Below are 12,006 nucleotides of genomic sequence, written 5' to 3' on the forward strand. Positions count from 1 at the left end.
AGCTTCTTCTGAGAGCCTATAGAAGTTGGCTTGAGCCCTAGCGGACTTGTGCCAGCTGACCAAGTGACAGTTGCGACAAGAGCTAGTACTTGTGCATATAGCACCGTCGCTTCCAAGTTTGTACGAACTACCGGGTTGATAAAATGAGAGACAGGAAGCCCCAGGAGTTGTAACATTATTGCTACAATACTGGAGCTCACCACACTCCCCTCCATAGAGTCCTGCACAGTAATGCCTTGTTGAAAGATTTCAAATCTAAAAGGCCCCATCCTCTGAGAGCCTTTGGTTTGGATAAATTGGCTAAGGACGAAAGGTGATATTTTTTCCCCACTGCACGGTCTCCCCAAATAAAACTCGTCGTGAGTTTATTCATTTCCCAGATAATGCTAGCAGGGATGGCAAATAAATGTGCCCAGTAAACCATCATCTGATTTAACACCGACTGGGCAAGGATCACTCTGCCTCCAAGAGAAAGATATCTGTACTGCCAACCGGAAATTCTCTTATGGAATTTGTCTAAGATCCAACCCCAGTCCTCCTTTCTGTATCTATCGGCTTTAAGCAGAAAGCCCAAGTATTTCAAGCCCCGTCCGATAGGGTGTGCCTTGATTCCAAACAAACCAGACAGCCAGTCGATCATCTCCTGGCACGAGCTGTTGTGAAAAAAAGCAGACTTTTCAGAATTTATTTTGAGGCCTGTTGCTTTTTGAAAATTTTCCACAATGATGAAGAAGCAAGCCCAAGTATTCTTGCACAGCATTCCAAATAAAATGATGTCGTCAACAAACAGGTTGTGAGATATCGAGATTCCTCTGCAGATTTTAAGCGGGGAAGCTCTGGAGTCTTCAACAGCTTTATTTATGTGGAGGCTAAGAGTATTCATTGCCAAAATGAATAACAGAGGCGATAAGGGGCATCCTTGCCGGAGCCCTCTGGAAGCAGAGAAAAAAGGGGATGGGATGCCATTTATGATCACCGAGAAGTTCACCATCTCGACACACGCCATTATCCAATTTTTCATACCAGTATTAAGGCCAATTTTTACCAGTAAGCATCTGAGGAATCCCCACTCTAGGCAATCGTATGCCTTTTGGAGATCAATCTTAAGGATGGCTGCATTCCTTTTCCTTTTCTGAATAGTAAATAGTCCTTCCTGGGTGCTTGCCACTGCATCCTGTATGTTCCTCCCATTTAGAAAAGCATGTTGTTCAGATGAGATATGCGAAGATAAATAAACTTTTATCCTTTCAGCAATTATTTTTGCAATAATTTTATAAGATATGTTGCATAAAGATATCGGCCGATAATCCATGAAAGATTCAGCTTCATCTTTTTTGGGATGAGGGCAATGTTGGTGGATGCAACTTTAGAGTTTATACTGCCCGCCATTGGATCTACGAAAAGTTGTGTAAGACCTTCTGTTGCCATGGATCTATTTCTGTGGAGGCAAAGATTCTCTGATTAACTTTAATAAATATAAATTCCAACATCATAGCTTATTTGAGGATTATTCATGCTTAAGGATTTTAATCTCATTGGCTCTGAAGTCTTTGATGGTAGTGAGTGACCATTTGAATACTGTTGTTGCTCCTTTTCTAAGTACCTTGAAGTAATCTCAGATGATGAATGTATGTTGATGATGATAATGTTGTTGATTGAATTTGTCATGCCATAGATACATTGAAAAACTTGATTTGTATTGAATTGTAAATACTCCTTGAAGGTCCGATTTATCAATATCTTATGTAAAAGTGAATCACGAGCCAAGAAAGTTTTGTTTTCTTGTAGCTTGTATGCTTCTGATGAAAACCTCCTATAGTAGTATCCATTTCCTGTAGCTCCTTGTATTAAATCTCCTACAGATGTATAGATGAGGCTTGAAACATTACCACAGGTATACCCACAAGTATACATGGTCGAAAAATAATATATAATGTAAATGTGCAAGTAAAATGATTGGGCTGCATGTTCAATCATACGAGGTGTACGAATGAAAAAAAAAAATTATGAGCGAATGTAATGAAAAAGTGAAATGAGAGAATGGAACGGGATGTTTGCACCGACAAGTGTGAAACTTCTTTGGTGTGAATCTGTACCTTGATGATTTGTATTCGTATACCCGTGGATGGCATAAATATTTGGTTAAAGGGTGCTTGCTGCTTTGAAACCCTTGTCAAAATGCATTGGAATTGACCTTCTGGTACGGTTCTGACCGTGGAATTCTTTTTGAAGGCTTGTAAAACTTTTGAATGTTCTTTGGTATTTGCCTCAGATTTTGTCTTTGCATTGATCTGCTTGTGGTCTTTAGGCCCTCAATAATTAATAATTCTTTGCAGGAGAAATATGCTTGCTCTGTCCTTGCATTATCGTCTTTTATTATATAATGCTGAAGTGCATATCCTCCACCCTTATAGATTTTTTTGTTGGAGGATCTAAAAGCTCTTCACATTGTGCATTTCTGGGGAAATCTCCGGTAGAAACAGGTTTTTGTAACGCATTTTTTGGTATGTGAAATCTGCTAAGTTACAATGTGCACTTATTTACAATTTCCAACTTGGACCAACACTTTGGTATAAAAAATTTGTTTGATGTCAGATTGATGTGAATCTAGTGGGAGATGAATGTATATTCATGGACATATTTACACTAGAAACAGGCATGAAAGATACTTTGAATTGGTATGTAAAATCTCTACTAAGAAACAGTCAAGGAAGCAGACTCTGAGCAGTGCAAATTTCGGGACAAGTAATCACTATTTCAGACATAACTTGTTCATATGATGTTCAACAGAAGTGGTTCAATTGGAAACTAGACTAGAGGGCTATATGCCTTGCAAACAAGTTTTGAAAATCTCTCTATTTGCTACCTCAAAAGATGACTATCCTAATTGTGTTCTTGGCAGTTTTGGCCTAGCTTTTCACAAAATTCAAGGTGTAGCTGCAAAGCATTCTAAAGAGCTCCGTGGACTCGCCATCTCAATATTTTGTAGACTAGACCAATTTATTATAATTTTCGATTTATCATTATTTTAGTGTAGTGGGGTAGAAAATTACAACGCTGAGAATGTAGCAAGGAGAGTGATTTATTTTTACACCCAAAAGTAATTGAAATGTAGAGGATCTCAGAAGACATACATGAAAGTAATTGAAATGTAGAGGATCTCAGAAGACATACATGAAAGTAATTTACATGGCTATTTTGGCCTTCCCCAAGTAATGAAACGCACTTTGTTGCTCATCTGCTCTACCTTAGCAGCGTCAGTGAAGTTGCCTCCTTTTCTATTGGATTATTTGTTGCTCACCTTGTACTAGTTTTCAAAAAGTGTTTGCAAGAAATATCTATAGTATTGATGCTAAAAAGCCATGTAGAGATGTGTGCAAGGTTATACGTCACCTTCAACCATGACTGCCCCTACAACGTATAATCATAATCTAAGAAAAATCATCCTAATGTAGTTTCAATACCTCCCTCACAACGACACCAAAAAGTATTCAACCAAAGAATTGCAACAATGTATCTTTAAAACGTCTAACTTCACTTTAATTATCAACCCAAATATCTTGCAACCTTCTGAAATGCTATGCACTATGTATGCCACTACAAAGCCTTAAATTATTAAAATGCATTATATTCTTCTTGATGATATGAAACTAACTACATCTAATCTACATTAACAAACAAATGCCTAATTTTGACAATTCATCCCCATGGCTTTTCATTCTATTGAATCCATGATCTTCACTCTTAACTCCCTTGGCAATGTTCATTGGCAAAGAGAGGTCTTAGATCATTCCTCTTGAGTGAAAAGTTACGTGAATGTATCAATGAAATTAGGCTCTTGGTGGCTGCTACTAAAGCATTCAATCTTTACAACCATTAGCAATCACAGAAGCTCCACTAAGCATATTTGAAAGTACCATAAAGTAAAAGCAGTAAACAAAACACATGAAACGAAAGGAATGTTGTAAAGGAAAATACCAAGCTAAAAAGAATAAATTAGTAAGTTAAAACGTGGTATGGAAAATCACAACCATTAAAAGAAAATAATACAACAGTGTCTAATCTATATGTAGAGAGGATTCAACCTCCATTGTAGGTTCAAAGTGGGCCCAAACCTCGAAACAAGCAAATGGGGTGAATCTCTCAAAAGAAAAACTTTGTTACAATAAGAAACACTTGAAAAATATGTATTATGAAGAAACTCGAATTTAGGGTATTCTCATCAAAAGAGAATGAATTCTAACTCCTTCTAACTAACCTATGAGAGTTCCCGTGCCCTCTTTAAATACAAAAATGACCAGGAATTCCCCCATGGGGAATTCGAAAACCCACTATTGATACAAATGCTTTTCCATAATTTTGGAAGTTCTCTCATGCATTTAGAACCTTCCCAAATTGTGTATGGCTTGAGGATCCCTGAAATCAATTGGAAAATCACAACACTCCACCTCAACGGGATGTTCTCTGAGTCAAGGGACACTCTCCATAAATTTCTCTTCAATCTATAGCAAGAGGCCCAATGAATTTGCAGAGCTAATGGCCCAAGGAATTTGCAATTCAATTTAGATCCTCTAGACTAGCAAAATATCAAATTGTTTTGAGGCATTTATTGTTGCTTCCAAGTGCTTGGCAGCCTTGAAGGTGGTGAAGGGACAAGATCCCTTAAGAATCTCAGTTGCCATAAAGTTTGTTGGAACCATGAATAACTGGGATAACCTTTACCTACGTAGATCGAATTTCTGCACTTAGCCTTCAGGGATCACGTTAGTATTTATATACTACATATGCAAAAATCATCAAAACCATCTTAAAAGTAATTGCATCACACTCATAGTTGGAAATTAAACAAATTAAGTAAAATCAGATTAGCATATGTCACAATGTCCATATTAACCATGAAGAAATATGAATGTTTAACATGGGGATCTTAGCTCAAATAGGTCAAATGAAAACACACGCGCACACACACACACATATATTGAAGTATGGTATTGTTAATGTTACATCTATTGATAAGACTAGTACCTTACCAGAGTAAAGCCAAGATAATATCATGACATACTGTTCAGTTATAGGCCCTTTGGAATAGAAGACAACATTTAAGATGCAGTTGATAGGTCGTGTTATCATGAAGTACTCTTTAAGAGTTGCAATTTAAAAGGCAGACTACTCTTCGCTGTTGAACATTAAAGTTTTAAACTTGTTTTCTGAAGACTCTCTACAAGGTATTGGGGTATATCCTTGGGAGGATATTTGTGAAATGGAATCCAAACCAAAATTGGGAGTAAATATTGGTATATCTAAAATTCCATTGCTCCGTGATCTTAAGGTTGAGATCAAAAGCCACCTTGACAATTTTGTCAAATGGGGAATCTGACATCGCTAATGATTTTGCACAGACAATAGGGTTGCTACCAATGCTGTTTTCTCATCAGTGCTGAAGCTGTCAAAAGAGCAATATGTTCTTATTTTGCCTCCCAAATCTCTATCTAATGGAAGAAAGATTGCAGGATGATAACCTCAAGGGTTGGCTTAATCAGTTGAACCATCTTTCCAGGGCATGTTACCAACAAAGAGGTCATTGGTCATAAGCTCAAATCCAGTCATGTACCTCAGGGTTAGCAACCACTATTGTGGTTGCCAGTTGACCACCCTCTGTCCCGAGGAAGAGGGGTGGGTCCCATGAGGTTTTCCTTAGAAAAGGAATTGCAGGAAGATAAGGAGCCCAAAGTGTAAAGCACTGTTGTGGCATCTTAATGTCACACAAAATGTGTCCTCACAAAAGGCTCTCTTCATATCAGTTCAAACTGTTCAAGAATGTTAAAAAGATATCACAAAAAAGGGCTAGACAACACTTCCACCCTCCTAACATCTCTAACATCAACAGGAATTTATATTTAGGAGGTTAGGAATCACCCAGGGAATAGTCTCTCACAAACAGCTCTTGTAATGTGAAATGCCCATTATCTACTGTCTAAAATGTCTGTATTCCTTGAAATCAACTTAAAAATGCCAGCAATTAAATCCACTTTTATAAATTAAAATCACATTTCAACTCTTCTGTACAAAGCAGCAGTAACACCTTGTCTCCATGTCTTGTGTTCATTGTGAGCATAATACATGGCAAATCTAATCAACGATTGTCACTGCATAAATAGCATTGTATGGATTAATGTGCCGCTAGTTCCCTCTTCAACGGAAGAAAAATACCGTCCTGACATGCCTGCTTGTAAAAGCTTTCTAGGCAGACACAGTAACTATTGAACCATGGGTCACACAGAGTTCAAGCCTATGCAGTGGGTTCAGGAGTGAAGAGATATCAGCTATTAAAACTGTTCCATAGATGGCAATTGTGTCTTCTAAAGAAACAAGATTTATTTTAAGAACTATTTTATAAAAATATAAATAACACAGAATAACTTGCTTGAGAAAATGGAACAACAGCATTTGCATCAGATTTCATTAAACCCTTCATATAGCATTGGTAATATCCTCTCTTTGAAATAGTGAGAATAATGATACAATGTACTATACTTGGTCAATAACCCATATAACAATCAACATGAAACATTCTGGACCTTAAAAGTCAGAATATCGATAAATTCTGAAAATGCTATATGCTACTATGTCTGTAAGCAAGCACACAATGTCAGTCATGAAGGGCAAACTGATACATCTATACCTATATATACCTTTTTTCATTGAGTTGCATAGCATCCATTTGTTTCTTCAACAAAATAACCATGCTGCACTCATGCCCCATAAGCAATCTTTTTGCCGATAGGAGAAACCTGATTTAAGGCTGAATAAGAGTAGTTGCTACCATTCTTTTTCACTGTTTTTGTTAACCCTATGTTACTTCATTTTGCTACCCAGGATAACTCTGCAGATAGCTGACCTAACTGATGCTGCAAATCAACCAGAGGATCACCCCCAACCTTACCCTTAGTGTTCTTCTTTGAACAGACCATCTTCAACTCCAGTCTATAAAGGGCACAAGCATCACAATCATTAATTTCATATTCATAAAGATGCCATTCAAACTGAGTAGATGGCTGAGGATCCATATAGTACGACCTCTTCAGCCCACCAAAATCCTTCATGATTTGCTTCCTTGATTCATGCCAACCACGGCCACCATAATCTGGTAATGAACGTTGCTTTCGATTTCCACTTTCAAAAGCCCGTCGTGGTTTGTCAAAAAAGAGCCATTCTCTCACCAGTTCACCTTGAAGCACATGTATGTCAAAAAGTTCTGCAAAAGAAGTATTGGTCTAAGTCATGAAATTCACACGATGTACTAGACATGTCTTGGCTTTTTAACTTATTGATACTATAACCTAGAGACATTCAACAAGAACCATCATGCAGACTGCAAAGACCTAAACCATACCATGTGCATTCCAGGGAGACTTGGCAGTTGCAGCACCTTCACATTCAGGAATACCAACTGCTTTCTGCTGTGTTTTAGCACTAAGGGCAGCAAAGAGCGGACCATCCTTCAGATCAATTCCCCCAGGACGCAGAACAGGTTTCATTCCAGGTGCACCTTCACTCAAAGCGAGAGTCACATGAAAATTACTACAGTAGTCCTGGCACCATTTTGTCCCTTGAGCGGGTCTCGAGCAATCCCAAAGAGCACACTTGGGTCCTAAGAATGCTGCTGGTGGAGGGCATAGTCCAGGCTGTGGACCATGAAAAATTGGTGATGTTTCTTCCTCGCCATTCAAAGTGAAAATAGGTTGTGCAACGGGTATGTAATCCTGATGAAAATCGATCTGTCCACCTTGAAGACCAGCAGTCACTTCTAAGCCCTCCACAAGACTTGGAGGCAAATGCTCTGATGTTTGTACATAATTTTTCTTCTCTTGCTCCTCGATATTTGCAGGTAATTGCTCTAATGTTTGAAGGTAACTGTTCTGATGTAATTCCTCCCCTATATCTGTATATTTACTAACCCTTTCAAAAGCTTGCTCCGGTGTATGCAAGTCATCCACAAGACAATCCTGTAAAGAATAAAAATTTCCATAAAAAGTACAACCAGAAATAATGGGTATAAAATAGGCCCGTAAAAAGCACAGGAATATCTTCATTATGTCACTCTGAGAAAATCATACCGCTTGGTAGTCAGCAGTATTATTTGCCCGCAGCGCTGATCCATCAAGCTGAATTTTAGGACTACTGCTTGCATCATCATCCTCTTCGTGAAGTTGCAATAAACGCTTCATGTCCGACGACAGCTCTGAAGAGCTGAGGCTTTCTGCCTGTTCACAGAACAACTTTTGTCTATGATTAGCCCTTAATTGCAACATCATGTCCAAATGAGTCCTAAGAAACCATGCCTGTAATTACTAAATGACAAAGAAGAATTCCATAGTCCAAAGGTTAGAAATAAAAGAAAAAAGTTAAAATATGACCAGCAAGGAGGAAGCAGGTGATGCCTCATGCAATTCAGCTTTCCATTCACGAAGCATCTGGTGAACTTGTTCCTCCAAGAGAGTAACATCAGTCATGCGATTCTCTTTCCTTGCCTGCTGAAGATCAGTAAACATTCCTTGCAGATCATCAACCCTATTTTTGGCCTTGTTCTTAAACTGCTGCCGAAAACACCATGCTGAGCCTCTTTTCCCCTTGCCACCCTCCATCTTGAACATGCCACTTTTGCCTAGATACTCAAAAATATCACATGCTGAAGCATCTTAAGAATTTAGACAATACTGTTAAAGCACATTGCCACATATGGCTGGGAATGAGCATATTACTGAATGTAGAATTCCCAACTACTGTCAATTCAGTACCACTCAAATCCATTGGATAGCTAGTAGGTATAAAATATGAGTGCTGGTGTTGCTGATGGCCAAGATAGTCTGGTTTGCCGCAACAAGTCTTCAATGGGGAAACCAGCTCTGTAAATCCAAATATAGTTTCAAAACAGGAACAAAGTGAACATTAAATGGTGGCTCAAGGACTTTTTCACAAATGGTGGCCAATCTCCCAAGTTCAGTCCATTGACATTACTCTCACAGACATCCAATGCAATGGGGATATACATTAGATCATTTCTGCAAACTGCATTATCTCCACTCATACTATTTAGTGGGCTACGATATGAGACTAAGAGTTCAATTCCCCTGACTCTTTATCATTTTAACAGACAATCCTACGGGAAAACCCAAGGTCAAATCTACCTGATCCCAATATAACCTAGGGAGCTAATCTGGAACTTAAGATTGCAAGGGCTCCTGACTCTACTCCTATTTCTGGAACAAATCCTCTATAGATTCAAGGCCAGGGAGACCCTCGGGCATTCTCTTTTAGGCTACAATAATCCCCATTTAATTATTGTCATTGATAGACGGACCGAGCAAAAACCCAGAAAAGATAGTGGAAAAAACGCCTTACAGAGATTTTAAACTTTGGGGAAAGCCAAAACCCAAAACTGGTACCTTGTATGTAGATCTTTTTGAAGCCGATTATTTCGACATTGCTTGGCATATGAATAGCTATTCTGATTACTCTAATCCTGTGAGCTGCAAGGAGGGATAACAAGCTCCGCGCGGCAGCGGTCCATCAATGGTGGAAATGTCATCACAGACACAGCTATTGGTCTTAAAACGCAATATGCTTATTTATGCCTACCGGTGATTTTTAAGAATTTCCACACTTTTTCTTCTTGGTCCCAAGGTGCGTGAAATGCGTGGAAATAACGCTATAAACAAAAGCAAATTGACTTTTGCTTGACATCATTAGAAAATCGATGCCCGGCCCTAAGAGATCACATGAGGAATCTCCTCCCGGGGCACATAAAATGCCTTCGTGTTTTGTTTGGAGCAAACTTTATATCAATCTTTTATGAGATATTATTCGCAACAAAATGATATCTTAGTGGAACATTATTATTTTTTTTTGTCATTGGTAAAACGGTTATGGGGAATTAGCAACCTCCATATATGTAAGAGTCTACGAGTCACATATATTAGAAACTCAAAGTTCAATCTAGGACTAGATACCGAAGACCACCAGAAACTCAAAGTGGAACATTATTTTTTTCATTGGTAAAATGGTTATGCAGAATTAGCAACCTTAATATATGTAAGAGTCCACAAGTCACATGCATCAAAGACTCAAAGTTCAATCTAGGACTAGATACCCGAGACCACCGAAAACTCAAGTTGTGATCTCAGACTCCAAGAAAATATATTTTCTTTCGGCCTTACGATGATGAGTCATGGTAACATTATTATAACAATGGATTGGCATGGAAAAGGTTTACATTTATAGATTATAAAGCAATCATAATTTATAAGAGAAGATGTTAGGATTCAATTTTCTCTAGAGGTAAGAAAATGATTTAATAGCCCAATATTTAAAGGTATTGGGTAGGAACATAAGTTTATTCCTTTATGGATGAGTTATATGTCTAATATTTAAAGGAATTTGGTAGGAATATAAGTCTATTCTTTTTATGGATTATTGTAAGACAATTCAGGGAGTATGGTTTTTCTAGAATAATAGTGATGAATCATCTCACATGATAAACTATGTTGGGCAGTTTAGGTGTCTTAAAGTTGACACTACTTTGATCATCCACTACTTGAGGTCTCATAGGAGCTAAATCCTAGTCCCTTCTTCTAGTCGTAGGGTTACTAAGAACTAGATAAGCACATGGATTCATGTCTTTGGTTAGAGGTAGCTTGAGGAAGTGTTAGCAGTACACCTTAGAGCACTAATTCCTATTTATAAAGTTGAGAGTAAGCTTTGTAGTAATAAATCCTTGTTTCATGATAAAGAGATTTACTAAGACCTAACATTGTTTGTGGCTAGCAAATTATTGTTATGTAATAGAGGTGCTTTTGATTGTAGAAACATTGTCACCTAAATTCCAGTAATACTTGAAACCTACTAAAGTATTGTCCACATAAATGTAGGTATTAATTGTAATTTCCCCAACCACCCCTCGATGACGTCACTCACACAAACCCCAATATTTACCGTTTCACCCAAAATTCCAAGCAAAATTAAACCAAAAATATATATACAAATTGACCAGATTCATTTTGCTAATTACATTAATTTCAAACATATCAAAAATACATGCACGATTTAACCATTACATACAATTGAGCACAGTCAACCACAAGAATTCAAAACATATATAAATGGAACAGAAAAACATTAACAAGTTTTTGAATACTTATCTATGAATGTTGTTGGTTGTTATGGACCTCTAATGTTCCTCCCAACCATAGGCCACATGGTTCGTAACCTATCAACATTAAGTTATCCCTAGCTAGGGCCTCAACTCCACGAGCAATAGTAAACCAATAATAACAACATATTCGTGGCCAAGACACCAACCCAACAATCATGACTCTAACCACTGTGCTTTGCTTCCCCAAACCTATGCCTAAGTGCCATGCCCTTCTTCACGCCTTGCTAGTGCCTCTACAATGCCCACCTTCCAAGGCACCTTATGCCCAACCAAGAACTCCTCAACATAAGACTTCTAGGAGCTCATGTTGCTTCCAAGGCTTCTAGGCACCCTTCCAGGCAATAACCAACTCGGCTCCTAGTCAGTTCGGGAACCTAAGCACAAGGCTTACTAGAACCAAAACAGCTCCCAACTGGTTTCGCCTATTGGTTGCTAGAAACAGAGTTCACAAGAACTCTAATTAGTTCTAAAGTCTAAGCACATGACTCACTGACTAAAATTCCCAATCAGTTCTAGAACACAAGCACAGGGCACACCGACTGGTCCATAACCATCCATCATTGAATGTTGAATAATTCATCTAAATGAATAATTGAGTAATCAACTCCCCCTTTTTCTATACATATTTATATTTTATTTATATTATAATATTATAATATTACCTTTTCATCACGATGCCTTTTCCTATTGTGGAGTCATCGACGCCTCGTATTATTTTGTCTAGTTCCACCTATAGTCATTATGTTTTTATTAATATGCATGAATTAAACATATTTACCTCACAAGGCCTCTTA

The 12,006-nt window shown here is 38.0% G+C and overlaps 1 protein-coding gene across 1 annotated transcript; it reads right to left on the reverse strand.

Annotated features, from left to right (window-relative positions):
* Positions 1–6,476: 6,476 nt before the first annotated feature.
* On the reverse strand, positions 6,477–9,776 carry LOC149237504 (transcription factor VOZ1-like). The gene is made up of 4 exons (XM_089372660.1): positions 8,418–9,776; positions 8,118–8,264; positions 7,394–8,006; positions 6,477–7,255 (listed from the first exon to the last, which is right to left on the reverse strand). The coding sequence occupies exons 1-4, from the start codon at positions 8,652–8,654 to the stop codon at positions 6,861–6,863; spliced, it is 1,392 nt and encodes a 463-aa protein (XP_089228786.1). The 5' UTR covers positions 8,655–9,776; the 3' UTR covers positions 6,477–6,860.
* Positions 9,777–12,006: the final 2,230 nt, after the last annotated feature.

This window comes from Pinus tabuliformis, chromosome 8 (assembly GCF_031772625.1).
Source record: "Pinus tabuliformis cultivar Carrire ecotype Pingquan chromosome 8, CPIR1, whole genome shotgun sequence".
NCBI lineage: Eukaryota > Viridiplantae > Streptophyta > Pinopsida > Pinales > Pinaceae > Pinus > Pinus tabuliformis.